This window comes from Colobus angolensis, unplaced genomic scaffold, assembly GCF_000951035.1.
Source record: "Colobus angolensis palliatus isolate OR3802 unplaced genomic scaffold, Cang.pa_1.0 Scaffold126, whole genome shotgun sequence".
In the NCBI taxonomy this organism is placed as follows: Eukaryota; Metazoa; Chordata; class Mammalia; order Primates; family Cercopithecidae; genus Colobus; species Colobus angolensis.
The window spans coordinates 1,150,807-1,170,406 of NW_012113808.1; the positions used below are offsets into that span (position 1 = coordinate 1,150,807).

The window sequence follows — 19,600 nt, forward strand, 5'->3', positions numbered from 1 at the left end:
TAAATTATGACCTCACCCCATTTCCCCCTCATCTTATTCCACACACACATTTATAAAAACATGATTTATAAAGGATGTCTGATCACAATGACTGGAGCTACATGGAAGCCAGGATTCTGTGCATTAGAACTCCGAGTGATTCTTAATGGAAGGAAGTAAGGAAAGTAGAGTGTGGGAAAGCTAGCGATTCCTGAATCTGGATGTAAGGCATAGGTGGCGCCATCAGCCACCTTAAGGCAGTGACTTTACAAAGGAGTAGCACAAAATCAGAGAGTGTAGCTGAGTTCATTTCATTCTTCCCAGATCAAGATGGAGAAGGGAGAAGGCCGGACGATGAGAGGGGAGTGAGCCCTGGGCGTAATGGTTCCACATCAGAAGTTCTGAAGGTCAAGGTCCAGAAGCCAAGATTCAGCTGGGCAGGCTGCATCTCTACAAGGCAGCCTCAGATGTTCATTGTCAAATAGATGAACTTGGGGGAGAGAGAGAGAGAGAGAGAGATATGAGGGGTTGTTGTCCTTCCATGTACCTTCCAGTCTCAGCCTCAGGACTGGCCCCAATTTGCTGACATCACAGGAGATCTGCTATTTGATCATGTTGCCTGCCAACTTAGATGCCTGTCTCAACAGGAAACCATTTAAAAAAAATGAATTCTCAGCACTTGACATTTTCTGGAGGTTCTGAGTCCTTTCTGAGTGAGCTCACATCAAGCACAGATGGTAAGACAGAGATGGGAAAATGTGCTTTCTCCTTGTTAAGAGGACAGCCTTGCTGAGGCATCTTGGGCAGGGCAGTATTAAGCGCCTTTTCCTTGTTGATGAGGGGTCCTCTCACCTTTGGGAGAGAGGTGGCCCTCCACCACGGAGGGGCTGCAGGAAGTGGAAGCAGGTTCTGAAGCCGGTGGGTGTTACAAGTGAGCCGAAGGAGAAGTAGCATGGAATTCCTCCTCATTTTCTCTCCTGAGTCCACCCTGCCTCCTCCTTCCCAACAGCTTGCTTATCACAGCATGGTGACTTGGGGCAATGTGATTATATGAGATGGTTTTTTTCTCCCTTCTCTGTCCTCCTTCCTGGGCACAGCATATATAGTATGGGGGTTACCGTAATGAAAGGTGAACAGGCTCTTTTAGGAAAGTGACTGCAGGTGAGGCCAATTCGGCCAGGAAAAGCTCCTGTTGCTTCCTTGGATGGGTCAGGGGAGAAGGAGAGGGACTTTAAAACATGGATACTTCAACTTGGCTGCACACTGGACTCACCAAGGGGATTTAAAAAAAAAAAACAAAAAAAACCAACAATGTTTGGGCCTCACCCCCAGAGATTCAAATTTAATCGATCTGGGGAGTGGCTGGGGTATCAGAATTTTTAAATCTCCCCAGGTGATGCTAGCATGCAGCCAGATGTAAGGATGGTAGGTTTAGAGGGAGAGAATGCAACGGTTTTCCCTGTTGTCCTGCAAAGTGATGATATGGGGCAGGGTAGGAACCCATTCCAGTCCCTACACCTGTGGACACTTGGGTTGGAGGTGTCCACACTTCCACCTTGAATCTGCAGCACTGGAATACCTCCTCCATGCTGCTGGTGCTCTGGAGCCTTTGACTAGCCAGGAGGCCACTGAGTAACAAACCTTCCCACTCTCTCCTTCCACCGTGGACCAGGGACAGCCATCACACTTTTCATGTTTTTTAGTGACATTACTTATCATTTACCCTAAAGTAAATGATAAATAAAGGTGGACCTAGGGGTCTCTCTTGTTTTCTTTCTTTCTTTCTTAAGAGACTTGCTATCGCTATCATCCAGGCTAGAGTGCAGTGGCGAGATCATAGCTCACTGCATCCTCAAACCCCTGGCCTCAAGCTATCCTCCCGCCTAGGCCTTCCAAATAGCTAGGACTGCAGGTGCACACCACCATGCCCAGCTTCCTCTTATTTTCATAATAGAATAGTTTGAGTGTGCACATCTTTCTTTGGAATCTTGGAGTGATCAAAGGAGGTATATTTATTACATGTGTCCTACATGCTGAAGGTGAAAGACCAAACTAGAGAAGAAAAATGCCCAGTTTCTGTTCTCAATGAAATAATAATACATCCAGGGATCTGAGATACACACTTGAGAAAATTAGTGACGAGTCAACATAATTGCCAAATTATATGATATTATTATAAAGCAAAACTTTTGGTGTAATATATTAAGGTGTTTGTCTCTTCCTGTAAATGGTTAAACTGAGGCACAGAGCAGCCTGATTAATCGAAATCAGGGCACAAAAGAGGGGAGGAGGTACAATCCTCTAAAACACATACTGTCATCAAGCTCTTCATCTTCAAATATTCAATAAAATGTTATCCAAACCCAAAGTTACTACTGAATTTGGAAATGAGCTAACTGTGAGTGTGAGTATGGAAACTGGTGGAGAGGAGAAACCCCAGAGATTGGGGAGGAGCCACAGGCTGCCTGACTTTAGTGTTGTTAGGTAGAAGAGAAAACAGACCTAGAAAGAGAGATACAGGGAGGGAAAGAAGGAAAAGGGAGATGAAAATTACAGAAACCACTGAAGGAAGCTGCTCCACAGGTTTCCCCCTGCCTTTGGGCAGGAGAATGTCTCAAGAGCGTTTTCAAGCTTTATGCACACAGGAATCACTAGGGTCCTGTGAGAGGCGACTTCCATTCAGCAGGTCTAGGGCAGGGCCTGGCACTCCGCATTTCCAACGCTCTCTCCTAAGTGCTATCTGTGCTGCTGCTGGCCCATAGACCACCATCTGAGCAGACAGGGTCCACAGGGATTCTCTGGGGAAGGGGTGATTGAAACCCCCTGGAATCCTTCTCCCACGCCTCTGACACTCGGACCCATTGTCTCCCACCCCCATCATTGCTATGATGACCCCGGTAACTGACCAGTTTTGTACTTGTCAGAGTTTGGGGGAGCATCATGGGAACCACAAGACAACATGAGCAAGTGAGAGTGAACAAACCGGCAGCTGGAAGGCAGGCAGGCTAAGTTACCCAAGTGACAGAAGGAAGAGAAGGACAAGAAGGCAGAGTCTGCTCACTCACTCAAGTCAAGGTGATTAATCTCTCTATGCCTCAGTTTCCACCCTGCAAAATGGGGATACTATTGGTACTCAGCTCACAGAATTATTGTAATGGCTCAATTGATTACTTAATAAGTAGTATCTCAAAAATATTAGCTATTTTGTTGTAATCACTCCCACAGCTAGATGTCAGCCCTCGCATGAAATCATGGGTTCGGTAAACGTTTATGGAGCTTAGACTCTGCCGGGCCCTGGCTGGGTCCCTGAGCAGAGGGTCTGGATTGGCCATACCTCATTTATAGTGAGATGAATGAACTCCTTGTTCTTCGTACTGAGAGCCTGGAACACCCCTGATAGGAGAGAGGGGGGGAAAGGCATCCTTTTAAAGAAAATTCCTTTACTAAGTTTGTTTCCCAGCGACCAAAGGGCCTTTCAGGGGAGCCTGTGGGGAAGCTGCTCCATCTGGTGGTAAACAAGGACTTTCATTAAGGACGGCAGCAGGACACCGGCTGAAAGGGAACTTCTCTGAATGGAGGGAGGCCTCCAGTCCTGTAGCAAGCCAGTGGTCACCTAAGCCAGTCAGCCGGCCAGCAGCTCCTGGAGCCAAAGCAACTCCCCTATCTTAACCTTCTAGGGGGTACAGGGCCCTTGAAATCCATGGGCCCCAGAAAAAAAGCACATGTACATAAAGTTTGGCATGAATCTGAAAGTTATTAGTCTTGCCTTTGTAGGAAGGGGCTGTGGGTGCTGTCACAGGACAGGAGGAGTCCAGCGGCACAGGAGAGCATGCCAGCACTGAGCTGGAGGCTGGGTCTACCACATGGTGTCACCTGAGCAAGTCACTGCTGTCTCTGGGCCTCAGCCTCCTCCACACCTTCAGAAGACGAGGTCGAGCCAATCAGCCCTGGCTTCACTTGAGAATCTCACAGGCAGCTTTAACAATACAACCCAAAGCCGGGCGGGGGACTATCACTGAATACAGGAAATGGAAGAGAACCAACAACCAAACACAGGAAATGGAAGAGAACCAACAACCAAACACGGCAACTGGGTCTTATGTGGATCCTGAGTCAACCAAGCTACTGTAAAAAGGTGGCCTGGGAGATTTGGGCATGGACTGGGCACTAGAGAACATTGAGGGTTTGCTGAGAATTTTGTTAGGCATGCAAATGGCATGATGATGATGCTAAAAACAAGTCTATCAGCTTGAGATATTCAGATGAATGGACAGAGTTTCTGAGATCTGCTATTAAATTATTTAGGGGAAAAAAGTGTGTGTTGCGGGAGCACAAGGAAAAAGTCAGCAAGATGATAATTTTTGAGGTTGGGTGTAAAGGTCTGGAAACACCTGGCGAATTTGTATAACTCCCGATGCTGTGTGCCACCCCTGAGATTCTAATAGAATTGGTCAATTGTGCAGCCTGGTCATCAACATTTCTTTAGGCACCCCTGGAGATTGTAATGTATAGCAAAGTTTGAGAAGTGCTGGTGTGAGGTGCATGGGAACCTATTATGATTCTTTATATCTAAGTGGAGGGTTGACATTTTTACAATAAAAAGTTAAAATAATACTGGAGTAAAGCTCCATCCTTGGTAATTGTAAAAGTTCTCCAGGTGAATCTAATGTGAGGATCCCAGAGTGGAAGCTGTTAAGCCTATAATATTCCTCTATTATAAGAACAAGCTGAGGCACTCCCACCCCTCTTGCTGGGAAGGGTTAAGCCTGGGTGGTTTAGAAAGGGAAAGAGCAATTGAGAGAAGAGAAACTAGCAAATCTCATTATTTCTAGGGTCAGCTCTGACCACCCTGTAAGTCTAATGAGTGATTCTCTTTCAGGTGGGGTCTTTCTAGAATGCACCTCTCACTAGCTACCATAACCCCTGGGGAAAGCCCAGCCTCCTGGCTTGATATACTAGCCCCTTTGGGGCCTGCTGGTCTCTCTGTGGTTTTCTCTCATCATTTCTTAATCAACACATATTCATTGATTGTCCATAAAGTATGGCTCTCCTGGAGCTTAGAGTCTAGAGGGGCTGTGCTTCAAGCAAGCAATTAGTGTTCTATTACCAAAGAAGCAGAGGGAGCTGTCATGCTGATAACCGAGGGTCACAGCCCTCACCTTTTAATTTTAATTTTATTTATTTATTTATTTATTTTTGAGATGGCGTCTCCCACTGTTGCCCAGGCTGGAGTGCAGTGGCACAATCTCAGCTCACTGCAACCTCTGCCTCCCAGGTTCAAGGCGTTCCCCTGTCTCAGCCTCCCGAGTGGCTGGGATCACAGGTGCATACCACCATGCTCGGCTAATGTTTTGTATTTTCAGTAGAGGCAGAATTTCACTATGAGCTGGTCTCGAGCTCCTGACCTCATGATCCATCTGCCTCAGCCTCCCAAAGTGCTGGGATTACAGGCGTGAGCCACCGTGTCTGGCCCCCTGCCTTTTTTTTTTTAAATCAAGTATTCGTACCTCGAAGTGGCCTATGGAATATAGATTAGAAAATACCAAGCAGGACCAGCTGCATAATTTGTGAGGCCCAGGGCAAAATGGAAACATGGGGCCTCCTGCTCCTAAGTTATTAAGACTTTCAAGATGAAAACGCTAGAGCATTAAACCAAGCATGAGGCCCCCTTGGGGGCATGGGTCCCTTGGCACCTGCACAGAGGGCATGTCCTCGTAGCCACCCCAGTGCTGAGTTACAGGCCCTGGATATGCTTCATTCAGCCCCACCTTCAAAGCCACCTGTGAGGGGCAGGATGGCTATGACAACAAACTGCAAACACTGAAGCTCACGGGCACATAGTCTCTCTCTATTTGTGGTGTAACAAATCTTGTTTAAGGTAACTGGGTTAATGTCTAGGGCTTACAGGGTGGGGAGGTGGGGAGGGGGAGGGACAGAGACTCTCCTGTTTCTATATGTTATGACGGGATTTAACCTGAAATTGAACCTTTCCTCAAACACAAGGCACAAACCTGCCCCCACCCCATCATCCTCCCAGAGGCACTATGAATGTATAAAGAAAGGCGATGCTAAGAAACACGCTGCAGGGGAGGCTGGCAAATTCCGCTCTTTAGGTAACAGCAGAGGCCCACAGGTCTGCACACATCAGACCATGGCTCTCTGCGGTCTGTCTTTGCCATTACTTTCACCAGGCTGTTTCCCATGCGCTCACGGAGGGTGACTGAAGATGCCACCCTGAGTACACCCTCAGCCTTGCTGGACACTTACGGCTCGCATTCTCCAGCCGGACCAGGCAGTTGAGGAAGTCATCGAAGTCCATCTGGAGCTCCTCATCCGCATACCTGAGCACCATCAGCTGTAGGAGGTGGCTGCTCAGCTGAAAGCCTGTGGGGATGAAGGAGGAGACCCAGGACCTGCCGTATCCGAGCCCCGAGGTGAGTCTGCACCTTTGAGGGAGCTCCCAGGCAGCTGAGGAGAGGCCTCAGAAGAGGGAGCCACTGTTTCACTCCTCAAAGCTGGGGTCCCCACACACAGTGGGACTGCTGTCCTTGGTGTGAATGCAGTGTGAGAGCGTGAATCTGCAGTGCAGGGGCGAGTGTGCGGGGGACTCGCAGGCAAGCTTTCTGTGTTTAATGGCTTCCGACTTTAGTGAGTTCACGATCTTAGTTTTGACACCCATGTCACCCATAGGGTCTCACTGACTTTACAGGAAGCTTCGTTTGGGGGAACATAACACTGGTGGTGTCTGAGCCCCACACCCATTCCTACACCAGCCTCCCCTCGTGTTCTATGTCTCAGGTCACTTCCAGCTGTGGCTCTAGAACGTTTCTCGGAGGGGATGCTGCTGCCCACGGTGAATGACACTGTGCCAGGGGCCCATTCCTACACACCCACGATGGGGGAGGAACGCCAGGCTATGGCCGGGAGGCCTGGATCTGAGCCCTGGCACTGCTCCAGCCATGGCATATGAGTTCAGTTCTCTGGGCTTTGGTTTCCTCATTGTCAAGTGAGGGGTTTAGACAAAGTGAAGTTCTTTCTAGATCCGATATTTAGTGCTTCTATTTTTTTTTTTTTTTTGAGATGGAATTTTGCTTTTGTTTCCCAGGCTGGAGTGCAGTGGCATGATCTTGGCTCACTGCAACTTCCACCTTCCAATTTCAAGCGATTCTCCTGCCTCAGTCTCCTGAGTAGCTGGGACTACAGGCGCCTGCCACCATACCCGGCTAATTTTTGTATTTTTAGTAGAGACAGGATTTCACCATGTTGGACAGGCTGGTCTCAAACTCCTGACCTCGTGATCCACCTCGGCCTCCCAGAGTGCTAGGATTACAGGCGTGAGCCACCACACCTGGCCAGTGCTTTGATTTCTCATCATTGCCCTTAGAGGTGATTTCTTTCCCCCTTTCGTTTTGGTCTACATGTTCGCTTTCTAGGAGGTGTTCACAGGATTGTTCAGAAATCCACCCAGGTCTTTCTGCTTCTTTGTAATTCCAGCAGAGGAGCAGGCAGGTCAAGAGCAGAGCACAGAGTCTCTGGAGCCTGCACGGCAGTGCTGGCTGCTGGCCTTGGCCAGAATCCTGGTGTTTGGGGCTAGAGGAGGGGGATGAGGGGCGATCCTCCCTATGCCACGTCAGGGTAGGAAAGACACAGCCATGCCCCTCCTCTCTGAGCGCTCCCTTTGTCCCCTGCTCAGTTCCTCCTCCTACCCTGGAAACAGAGTCACCATCCCCTAAGAAAATCAGGCGCCCTTCTCAGCCTGGCACTTTGCTCATTTGTAAATCATCTGATTTTCTTCTCCCTCACATAGGACCCGAGATGGTCCTGGCTGTGTATACTTCATCCTTTTATCAGGCCTGAGCCTGGACATGTTTCCAGATTTTGTTTTCCTTGGGAGGGAACACACTTTAAAAGGTTCAGGAGGCCCCTGTCTGTGAGGTGTGCTTGGTGAGAAGCACAGGCGGCCTAGTGGGCGGGAGGTCTGCAGAGCACCCACGGAAACTACGGTTGTGTGTGCAGAACATGGGACCACAGAGAGGCCGACGGCCATCCAACCCCAGACAAGGGTGGGAAACGCCCCCTGGAGCCCAGCCTTCGGGAAGGGGAGCAGGGTGTAAACTATGATGCAGTCATCCAGTTTGGATTCAGAGTCTGCTGCTGATAAAGCCCAGGACAGGGCCACAGGTGGCAGAGGGGCGTGCAGCCCACAAACCATGGGCGCTGCATGCTCTGTCTCATCCACGATAACAACCCTCTGAGAGCAGAAATGAGAAGTTTGGAATCACTGCAGCCTGCCACCAAACAGCCACGTGTTAAGTACTGGGCCAGAAAACGTGGTCAGAGGCTGCGAGGCCTCCAGAGGGCAGGCCAGGTTCAGTTTTAGCAGACACATTTACAAAGTTTCGACCAGTCTTCACAGTGGTTTAAAATGAGGGCCCTGGTGTCAGCAAGTGAGTCTTGGGTCTGAACCCTGGTACTGCCACTCCAAGGGCCGTGACCTTAAGAAGCACCAACTGGGCTCAGAGGCCCACCTCCTGGGCAGCAGAGAGAAGACCTGCCATCTGCTCAGGTTGCCCATGGGCAGTACCTGGCATGAAGTCAGCCACCTGCATTCCAGTCTTTTCTTTACCTGTAGCTTTCAGTGCAGTCCGCAGTTCATAGGTAGATATAGTGCCGGACTTGTCAGCATCAAACCGAAGGAAAAGGTTCTAAAGGGTGGAGAGCAGAGGCATTGAGAAGGAGTGCACCTGAAAGGCATTGCCAATGGCAGTAAGTGGGTGACAGCCAGTCCGGGGGAGCTACCCTCCAGGGGCCGCAGAGGCCACGGTTGGACTGGGCCTTCCAAAAAAAGTCAGTCTCCCTTTTGTCTTCCTTTCCATCTTGGGTGGAAGCACGGTGGTACTCCCATAAGCATCGGAATAGCATGATGCTGTTTTCCCTTCTCCTCTGTCTGAATACAACTCCTCTAGCCTGCAGCCTGCTGCACCTTTTAAAATCCCCTCCGCCCTAGGCGCACAGGTTTCCCCAGAGGCCAAGCCCTGCTCCAGGTTACATACAATCCACTGCTTCAGCTTGTCCCAGAACACTTTGAATTCATCAAACTCCAGCTTCCCATTGCCGCTGGTCTGTGCCGTGTGGGTTAAGGGAGACGTGAGCAGCGTTTCAGCCTGAGGCTCCTCATGGGACCTCAGCTCTAGGACTGCAGACGGGGAGGGCTGATGGGCTGGCCTGGGTGACACAGGTTTGGGTCCCTGGGGAAGTGGTTTTAATGGTTAAACCACAAATCTCTGAAGAGGGGAAACGGCAGAGGTGGGATGGGGATGCTCCCAAAAAGTTCACAAAAACAGAATTCCGTTCCCTTAGACGGGATCCCAAAGTGGCAAGAAGACCCCCCACATTCCTTCAAAAGCTTCCCACCCCTGCCACTGGGCAGACTTGTGCATCTTGATTCTGATCCAATTTCAGCTTCGGGGTCCCCCAGCTTTGGGTTATTTTCTGCGAAGAAGACTATTCTGCTGGCTAAGGATGTCATGTTCTTGGAGAGTCTGAACTATTGAAGATTACTCTACTGTGCTTAAAGCCTGGGATCCATGTCCATTTCTGCTCAAATATTTGGAAGGATACGTCCATCAGGGAAATGATGTTTTTACAGGAGATCAGGCTTAGCTTCTTGAATTTGATGTCCTTTTCTGAAATTGCACATGAAAGCTGAATTTGGTTGACTCCAGTAAGATAAACCTATGTACCCATCTGCTGAAAGCCCAATAATGTGGCTAAATCCGGGGCTGCTGGGGGTTGTGGTGTGGCTACTGTCTTATGATGCTGGTGGCAGTAGAAGTTAACATGACCTTTCAGAAGGAAAATTGGAAAAATGTGAAAAAAGCAATAAAAGTGGGAATACGCCTTCATCCATTTATTCTAGTTCTAAGAATCCCGAGCAAAGAATTACATATGAAGATTTTTGTCATCACATTATTTATAGTGGCAAAAATTTGGAAGTGAAATAATGACCAATAGAAAGGCATGGTCAATACTTTAGGCTATGTCTATGTAATGGAGTATTATATGACCCTTAGGAATCATGTTTTTGCAGCCTATTTAATGGCAGGATTTAAATTTGTTGGAGAAATTTGTACTCTCATACTACTGCTGGTGAAAATGTGAAATAGTCATTTTAGAAAACAGTTGGATAGTTTTTAAAAACATTAAACACAGAATTAAACAATCCTCTTAACTAAATGTATAGTTAAGAGGATGGTTACGCCACCATGTAACCATAGACTGTGGCGTGGTGATGGAACCATCCTCATAACTATATACCCAAGAGAAGTGAAAACACATGCCCACCCAAAAAACTTGTACAGGAATGTTTACAGTTGCATTATTCATAATGACCAAAAACTGGCAACAACCCACATGGCCACCAATAGATGAATGAATAAACAGAACGGGGCCCATCCATACGATGGGATATTATTTGGCTGTAAGAAGGAATGAGGCATTGATACATGGATGGACTTTGAAAACATCATGTCATGTGAAAAGTCAGTCAGAAAGGACCACATATTGTATGATTCATTTTTTTTCCCCCGAGACAGAGTATGGCTCCGTTGCCCAGCCTGGAGTGCAATGGCACGATCTTGGCTCACTGCAACCTCTACCTCCCAGGTTTAAGCAATTCTCCTGCCACAGCCTCCCAAGTAGCTGGGATTACAGGTGCCCGCCATCACGCCTGGTTTTTTTTTTTTTGTATTTTTAGTAGAGACGGGGTTTCATCATGTTGACCAGGCTGGTCTTGAACTCCTGGCCTCAGGTTATCCACCTGTCTCAGCCTCCCAAAGTGCTGGGATTACAGGTGTGAGCCACCGCTCTCAGCCTATGATTCCTTTTATATGAAATATTCAGAATATGTAAATCGAATCTATAGAGAAAGAAAGTAGCTGAGTGGTTGCCTGGGGCTGGGGGAAATGGGTACAGGGTTAACACTGTTAATGGGTAAAGGGTTTCTTGTTGGAGTGATGAAACGTTCTAACATTATATGTCTACGCATGTGACACATATGTACATACATGCAGATACACATATGTTAAGAGTGGTTATTTATGGTGGCGAGATAATTTGTGATTATCTTTGTCATTAGGCTTTTCTGCATTTTTAAGAATTTTCTACTATAAACCTGCATCATTTTTGGAATCAGGAAACAATGACAGCTCTTTCAAAAGTTGGCTGGGAGGAGCAGGGAGCCTGGGGGGTTGGCGGGGGACCCAGGCAGTGTGGTTGCTGGTCCCTCCATAGGTGCCCTGGGACCCCAATGTGGGCAGCACTTACTCTTTTGCAGCACAGCATTTAAAACATACTCAAGTTCCTCTGCTGTCACCTCCATGTCCTGTTGAAGTGGAGACAATTGCTTGTTATAGCCCTTGGCACCTTCTTTTTTAGTTTTTTTTTTTTTTTTTTTTTTTAAATCAGTTCTGAGCTTGATTTGGCTCAAGTGACAGACCAGCCTTCAGGACCCTGCTCTGGGCAGATGTACCTATCTCCTGTGTAGCTGCAACTATATGTCTCATATGTCACATGTTTTAGGGACATGCCAGCCCAACTAGGAGAGAGCCTAACTTGAGAGATGTCTCAATCCAGGAAAGCGCATGGAAAGCTGGGCAGGGCAAGGCAGTGGTTTCCCAACTCCCTGAGGGTCAGAACCACTCCTAGAATTGTCCTAAGCTCCTCAGATGGTTGCTGTGTCAGAGGTAGTTTGGGAAAACCAGACTGAGCCTTCCTCTGCACCGTAGAACCGCCTGGAGAGCTTTAAAACAGTCCCGCACGTGGGGCTTACCCCAGGGACCCTTGAAATCAGAGGACCTGGGAATATGGTCCTATTTTTAAGATCTAAGGGTTGATTTAGAATTAAGAATAAGGGTGAATTTCAGAATCATGGATCTAAGGTGCTCCAGGAAATCTCGGCAGCCCCCACCCCGGCAGCTGGTTAGAAATGGAGAGTCTCAGGCTTTTTTTTTTTTTTTTTTTTTTTTGATACAGGGTCTTGCTCAGTCATCCAGACTGGAGTACAGTGCTGTGACCACAGCTGACTGCAGTCTCAATTTCCCATGCTCAAGCGATCCTCCTACCTCAGCCTCCCAAGTAGCTGGGATTATAGGCAGGCACCACCATGCTGGGCTGATTATTTTTGCAGAAACGGGCTCTCCCTATGTTGCCCAGGCTGCTCTTGACCTATTGATGAGGAATCTGTGTTTTTTTCCCAGGATGCCCAGGTCACTTTATACACATGCATGTTTGAGTAGCACTGACATAGACCTCATTTTGGTCAGGGTTTTGCACTAGCCGTGTGGAATCCTGCAGGGTGCTTCTAACACATGTTCGCCCTGAAGCCTCTGGGCCTGGGGAATGGGGGTTTGGGATGTTTGGTGTTGGTGAGAAAGCACTGCCCCAGCCAGGCCCCCACTGAAAGAGGAGGAAAGAGAAATGGAGCCACGTGCCCAAGTCATCCAACTACTTGGAAGAAAAACAGGACCTGAGTCGAGGAGGGCTAAACTCTAGAGGTACTTTTCTGGTTGTTAATCAAGGTCGACTGAAACTCCTGCAGCATTCCCCGCTTCCCTTGCAAACCCTGGATCTCCATCTCACAACTCCTGTCCCTCCCGCATTCACTCCTCTGAGCCTGTCATGCGGGGTCTGACCCAGCGTGCTCCAGGTGGCGCCTGGAGCAGGGAGGTCACTACTGCCTTCCCCCCTCACCATGCTCTGTCCCGCCCAGGGCTGCGCTCAGCCACCTTCCTGCTGTACTTCAAGCAGTGACATGAGCCCCCCTTTTCTCCATCCCATCCTGTTGTCCCCTAATCTTCCTGCCTTGCCTATTTATTGCAGTGCCTAATATACTACCATTAGACAGCCCCTAGGTTTAGATATCACCACTCCAGGTGACGCCTTTCATAATTCAGGAACCCCAGTTGAGTGAAACACAGGAAGCTAATAGAGTCATTAGCATCTTGACATGAATTAGTTCATCAGCTCATTTTATTTACGGCTCCAAGGGAGCACCTGTGGGGCAGTTTCTAGAAAGACTTCCCTCCCCCATGACTAGCAGGTGGAGGAAGAGCCTGGATCTGTGTGAGGCTCCATCCAGGGTCCCCAAAAAAGAAGCTGAACAGTGGAAAGGACTGGGATAGGGTGGGGGACAGGAAGTTGCAATTGAATAGGGACCTCCTTGAACATGATCTCCTTTACTACAGCAGACAGAGTATTCTAATGGCAGTGATTTTCAGGCAGAGTTCAAAGGAGCCACCTCTTCAAGCCTTGCTCTAGCCTCCCAGAGAAAGCACCTGGGGCCCGGCGTGGTAACTCATGCCTGTAATCCCAGCACTTTGAGAGGCTGAGGCCGGAGGATTGCTTGAGCCTAGGAGTTTGAGACCAGCCTGAGTGACATAGTGAGGCTTTAATTTTTTTTTTTTTTTTTAATTAGCCAAGCATGATGGCATGTGCCTATAGTCCCGGCTACTCAGGAAGCTGAGGCGATAGGATCTCTTGAGCCCATGAGTTTGAGGCTGCAGTGAGCTAGGCTTATACCACTGCACTCCAGCCAGGACAACAGAGTGATACCCTGTCTAAAACAAAACAGAACTAAAAAACAAAGTGTCTGGGTCCATTCTGAGCTCCTTTGGGCTCACTGGCCCCATCCACAGCTGCCGACTGTGTAAGTAAGAGACGTTGTAAACAAGGTGGTCTTTGGCCTTCCGTGATCAGTGCTGGTCTTTGCAACAAGCTCCATCATGCCTCGGGACGATGTTGCTGACCAACCCCATGACTGCAACCCTTTGCTGGAAAGCCAGGCCCAGGCCCTCAGCCCGGTGGCGAGATGGAAGCGGGGCGTGTCCTACCTCACCAGCGACTTGTTCAAACAGAGCTCGAAACCGCTGCTCCTCCTCTGTCTCCTGGTCAGGCGGAGTTGGCTTTGGGGGCTAAAAAACAGCCAAAGAAACTTGCACAAAATGATCCACAAAAAGGAAACATGACAAAAATAGCAGGAAAGAAGCCAGGATCCTCTGTGCCCAGCCCCATGCCACCCTCCTGATGCGGTGTGCACGAGCTGCGCGTCCTGTAGCGAGAGGAACATTTTCTCATGAAGGCTCTTTAGAAGGTGAGACTACAAGGACTCTATTAGCTGGACCTGTGGAGCCCTTTTGCCTTACAGACGAGGAGGCCAAAGAACCCTGACCCCTGTCTAAGTTAGGTCCTGGCCACTGGATTTTCATGCTTCCTGCACTTTCTCTAGCTTACCTTTTACCACCCTGGACTGCAATGACTCACTTCATCATCTGTTTTGATAGCTGGTAAAATCGTTGAAGGCAAGAGTCTGTTTCTAGCACTGAGCTCTGGGCTTGGTATATAGAAAGCGCTCAGTAAACGCTTTGGGTGGTTTTTGGTTTCTTTGGTTTTTTAGCACCATTAATAAGCTGTGCCCCAGCATGGAGAAGCAAATTCCCTCCTAAAAGCAGATCTCTGCTGCCCCTGGACGTGTCAGACTGTTTCCAGCTATAGCATCTCAGGGCCTCTGGAGAGGCCTCCAGCCCTTGGACGAGGGTAAAACCACCCCCAGGTCTCCCCCTCCACACACACATAATGTAGGGGAGAAGTAATGTGTCCCCCTGAGTCCACAGTAAAAAACATCTCCCTGCCTCTCTGGTTTTCTTTTCACTGATTAGTTTTCTTAAAATACAATTAAAAGATAGTCTACCCCCTTCAGAAGTGGCAACTTCCTCTCAGGTGGAGTTCGTAGTGTGAAAGTTATTAAATCAAAATGAAGTCACTAATGTTAAGAAAACCCTGACAAGTAGAGCTCGGGAAGGCCAGAAGGTCCTCATGCTTACTTGCCTGATAACAAAAGTATCACAAGAGGCTGCAAAAACCACAACCTTTTACAGAGGCCCTTGCAACCATACACAAAAATACTTCTACCTCTGCGTAGCAACTGCCTGTCCAACATCAGCCTGGTCTCACCTTTGTTATTGATCTTTGTAGCCAAGGATAATTATTTCAAAACAATTATGTAATCCTTCTCATTTTTTTCTTTAAAAACCTTTGTCCTCTTTTACCTCCCCAAATATGTGCATAGTTTACTGTGGTATGCATATGCTCATTGCAGTGCTTTATCCCCAAATAAACAGCTTTTCTTTTAGAGAATATCTCTGTGTTTGTTATTTCAGTTGACAGTAGCGCAGAGGAAGATGATATTGAACACAACTTTATACCAAGCACCCACCTCACTTCCATGCCAGGTCCTTGTGTACTAGAGGAGCACAGACTAGAAGACACACATCTTGGTCTCCAGGAGGTTAGAATCATAGATGCTTACTTGATCGCATATAACCATTCCCTGAACCGCAGAGTTTTACATGACTCTGTGATTAGAAGGAAGGTTTCCAGAACCATCACCTGAATCCTATACTCCATAGCAACATCAGAAGACTCACCTCAGGAAGGTCAATGTCTACATTTCCATCCATATCCCTGTATGGGCAGAAAAACACACAGCCTCAGTTGTGGATTAACTTCTCATTGGGATCTGCAGACCTGAAGAGCCCAGAGCTGTTGGAAGTTTCTGTCCCATTGAATCCCTTATTGTTCAGTGCTGTTTACATTTCACAGAGTTTGCAGACCCCACACGTTGACACCCCCACCCTTAGTCATTCAGCCCTTGCTCAGAATGCAAATAAGAGGGACAGCCATTGTGTTAGGCCATTCTTGCATGGCTATAAAGAAATAGCAGAGACTAGGTAATTTATAAAGAGATTTGATTGGCTCACGGTTCTGCAGGCTTTACATGAAGCACAGTGCTGGCATCTGCTCTGCTTCTCAGGAGGTCTCAGGAAACTTACAATTATCACAGAAGGTGAAGGGGAAGCAGGCAAGTCACATGGAAAAAGCAGGAGCAGGGTGGGGTGGGGGAGTTGCCACACACCCTTAAACAACCAGATCTCATGCAAACTCACTATTGTGAAGACAGCACCAAGCCAGGAGAGATCTGCCCCCATGACCCAAACACCTCCCATCAAGCCCCACCTCCAACACTGGGGATTACAATTCAACATCAGATCTGGTGGAGACACATATTCAAACTGTATCATTCTGCCGTGGTCCCTCAAATCTCATGTCCTTCTCACACTGCAAAATATAATCATGCCTTCCCAATAATCCCCCAAAGTCTTAAGTCATTCCAGCATTAACTCAAAAGTCCAAAGTCCAAAGTCTCACCTGAGATAAGGCAAGTCCCATTGCCTATGAGTCTGTCAAATCAAAATCAAGTTCCAAGATATGCAAATTCCATTTTATACTTCCAAAATACAATGGGAGTATAAGCATTGGGTAAACATTCCCCTTCCAAAAGGCCAAAAGAAAGGGGCTATAGGCCCCATGCAAGTTTGAAACCCCGCAGGGCAGTCATTAAATCTTAAAGCTCCAAAGTGATCTCCTTTGACTCCATGTCCCACATCCAGTGAACACTGGTACAAAGGGTGGGATCCCAAGGCCTTGGGGAGCTCTGTCCCCATGACTTTGGCTGCTGTCATGGGTTGTTGAGTGCCTGTAGCTTTTCCAGGCTCAAGGTGCAAACTGCCAGTGGATCCACCATTCTTGGGTCTGGAGGATGATGGCTGCCTTCCCAGAGTTCTGCTAAGCAGTACCCCAGTGGGGACTCCGTGCGAGGCCTCAAATCTCACATTTCCCCATCTGCATTGCCCTAGTAGAAGTTCTCTGTGAGGGTTCTGTCCCTGCAGCAGGCTTTTGCCTGGGCATCCAGGCTTTTCCATACATCCTCTGAAATCTAGGTGGAGGCTGCTAAGTCTCATTCAGTCTCGTACTTTGTGTGCCTGCAGGCTTAACACCATATGGAAGCTGCCAAGGCTTATGGCTTGCACCCTTGCACCTTCTGAAGCAGTAGCCCAAACTGTATCTGGTGCCTTTGAGCAGAGACTAGAGCTGGAGCAGCTGGGATGCAGGTAACAGTGTCCTGAGGCTGCGTAGGGCAGTGCAGCCCTAGGCCTGGCCCATGAAGCCATTTTTTTCCTTGGCCTGAGATGGGAGGGACTGCTGCTGCAAAGTTCTCTAAAATGCCTTTGAGACCTTTTCCCTGTTGTCTTGGTTATAGCACTTGGCTCCTTTTATGTTATGTAAATCTCTCTAGCAAGTGGTTGTTCCACAGCCTGCTTGAATTCCTCTCTCGAAAAAGCTTTTTCTTTCTCTGCTATATAGCCGGGCTGCAAATTTTCCAAACTTTTATGCTCCACTTCCCTTTTATATATATGTATATTCCAACTTTAAGTCATATCTTTGCTCCCACATCTGAGTATAGGTTGTTAGAAGCAGCCAGGTCACATCCTGAATGCTTTGCTGCTTTGAAATTTCTTCTTCCAGATACCCTAAATCATCACTAGGAAGTTCAAACTTCCACAGATCCCTAAGGCATGGACACAATTCAGCCAAGTTGTTTGCTAAGGCATAACACGCATAACCTTTGCTTCAGTTCCCAATAAGTTCCTCATTTCCATCTGAGACCTCAGCAGCCTGAACGTCACAGTTCATATCACTATCAACAGTTTGGCCATAACTATTTAACCAGCCTCTAAGAAGTTCCAAACTTTTCCTCATCTTCCTGTCTTCTTCTGAGGCCTTCAAACTCTTCCAACCTCTGCCTGTTATCTAGTTCCAAAGTCACTTCCACATTTTCAGTTATCTTTTTAACAATGCCCCACTCCTCTGTACCAATTTTCTGTATTAGGCTGTTCTTGTACTGCTATAAAGAAATACCTAAGACTGAGTAATTTACAAAGAAAAGAGGTTCAATTGGCTCACAATTCTGCAGGCTTTACAAGGAAGCATGGTATAGTCCCTAGAAGTTAACTTGACTCCTTGATTTCTAGGGAGGCCTAGGAAGCTTACAATCATGGCAGAAGGGGGAAGAGTCATGTCACATGGCAAAAGCAGGAGCAAGGGTGGGGCAGGTACCACATACTATCAACCACATCTCACAAGCATTCACTCAGTATCACGAGGATAGCACCAAGTCATGAGGGATCTGCCCCCACGACCCAAACATCTCCCACCAGGCACCACCTCCAACACTGGGGATTACAATTCAACTTCAGATTTGATGGGGACACATATTCAAACGATATCAGCTATCACTAAGAACTTGTGAATTCTGGGTTTATGGAACTAAAAGAAGTTAAGCCAGCAGTCACTCCCTATTTCTTTGATGAACTTTAACAAAGGCAACGGATAAAGTGTTTTGTAGAATAGTAGCACCTCCAATGACCCATCAACAGTGCAGTTGCATTACACATTCACTCTCCATGAACTCTGCATCTTCAAGGAGGATGCATATCTGTTGGAGACCATTCAGCCTATTGAGTGATAGGCACTGGGGAGGGGGTGCATTTTAAAAGATTACAAAGTTGAATCAGAACAAAAATGACCACCTTTTTTGTTTTGTTTTTTTTGAGACGGAGTCTCACTCTGTGGCCCAGGTAGGAGTAAAATGGCACAATCTCGGCTCACTGCAACCTCTGCCTCCTGGGTTTTAAGTGATTCTCTTGCCTCAGCCTCCCAAGTAGCTGGGATGACAGGCATGTGCCACGACACCCAGCTAATTTTGTATTTTTAGTAGATATAGGGTTTCTCCATGTTGGCCAGGCTGGTCTCAAACTCCTGACCTCAGGTGATCCTCCTGCCTTGGCCTCCCACAGTGCTAGGATTACAGGCATGAGTCACCATGCCCAGCCTAAAGACCACCTTTTGAAGCTGCATCCCTAACTCCTGCCTCTCCTCATAGATGTAAATTCCTGATTCCATTGGTGGGGTTGGGGAGGGATGGGTGTCTCTGTGCTTATGTTAGGGAAAAAGAGGAAAAATGATGCAATCATGTTTTTTTGCTATTCACATATTTAGGGGAACTTGTAGTATTTGGATAGTAGTAATATTAACAGGAGGAGCAGCCTTCAGCTTTTGATGATGCTAAAAACATTTGCAGGAATACAGTCTTATAGATTAAAACTTGAAGCACTCTCAAAGAAAAACTGATACAAAATCAAAATCAAAGGGAATACGAATAAATATTAACGTTGAATGAGGGTAGTCCTCCCTTTCCTCTTCATCCCCTGGGCATACATGACATAACCCTTTCAGAACTTTTGTTTGTTTAATCAGGAGCCTGTCTGAGAGCTAAACCAATGCACACAGAGCTCAGTGTGAATTTCTGTTACCAAGCTACAGAGCTGATTCTTATACTCAGTATCATAGCAGACTAAAGTATCTTGTTCAGAGCAAGATTAAGTATGGAGGTTTTTTTGCCATGTACAGGTCACCTTATGCATGCCAGTGACTCTGAGCTCACCCCACTAATGGCATAGAGAACAAGAGGCATGGCATTGGCATAACTTGGGTCTCTCTTGTTCTTGCCACCCCTAAGAGATGTCAATCTGCATGGATCTCATACAGGGTAATTTTGTGTGAACAGATACTAGGATATTCATCCCCACCTTGTACTAGTATCTGGGAGAAGGCTGGAGAAAAATTATCCAGTAGAGTGTTTAAAAATTTAACACTTTTCGGCCGG

The 19,600-nt window shown here is 47.5% G+C and overlaps 1 protein-coding gene across 1 annotated transcript in view; it reads right to left on the bottom strand.

The window, feature by feature from the left end:
• Positions 1-269: 269 nt before the first annotated feature.
• Positions 270-19,600, bottom strand: part of CAPN9 (calpain 9) — a 55,811-nt gene continuing 36,480 nt past the window's right edge. Inside the window, exons 11-19 of the mRNA XM_011933435.1 lie at positions 15,462-15,498; positions 13,869-13,949; positions 11,305-11,362; positions 9,601-9,665; positions 9,033-9,101; positions 8,606-8,684; positions 6,247-6,363; positions 3,314-3,372; positions 270-469 (exon numbers count right to left, since the gene is read on the bottom strand). Of these exons, the coding sequence (XP_011788825.1) occupies positions 443-469; positions 3,314-3,372; positions 6,247-6,363; positions 8,606-8,684; positions 9,033-9,101; positions 9,601-9,665; positions 11,305-11,362; positions 13,869-13,949; positions 15,462-15,498 (592 nt within the window). The 3' untranslated portion in view covers positions 270-442. The remainder of the gene's footprint in view (positions 470-3,313; positions 3,373-6,246; positions 6,364-8,605; positions 8,685-9,032; positions 9,102-9,600; positions 9,666-11,304; positions 11,363-13,868; positions 13,950-15,461; positions 15,499-19,600) is intronic.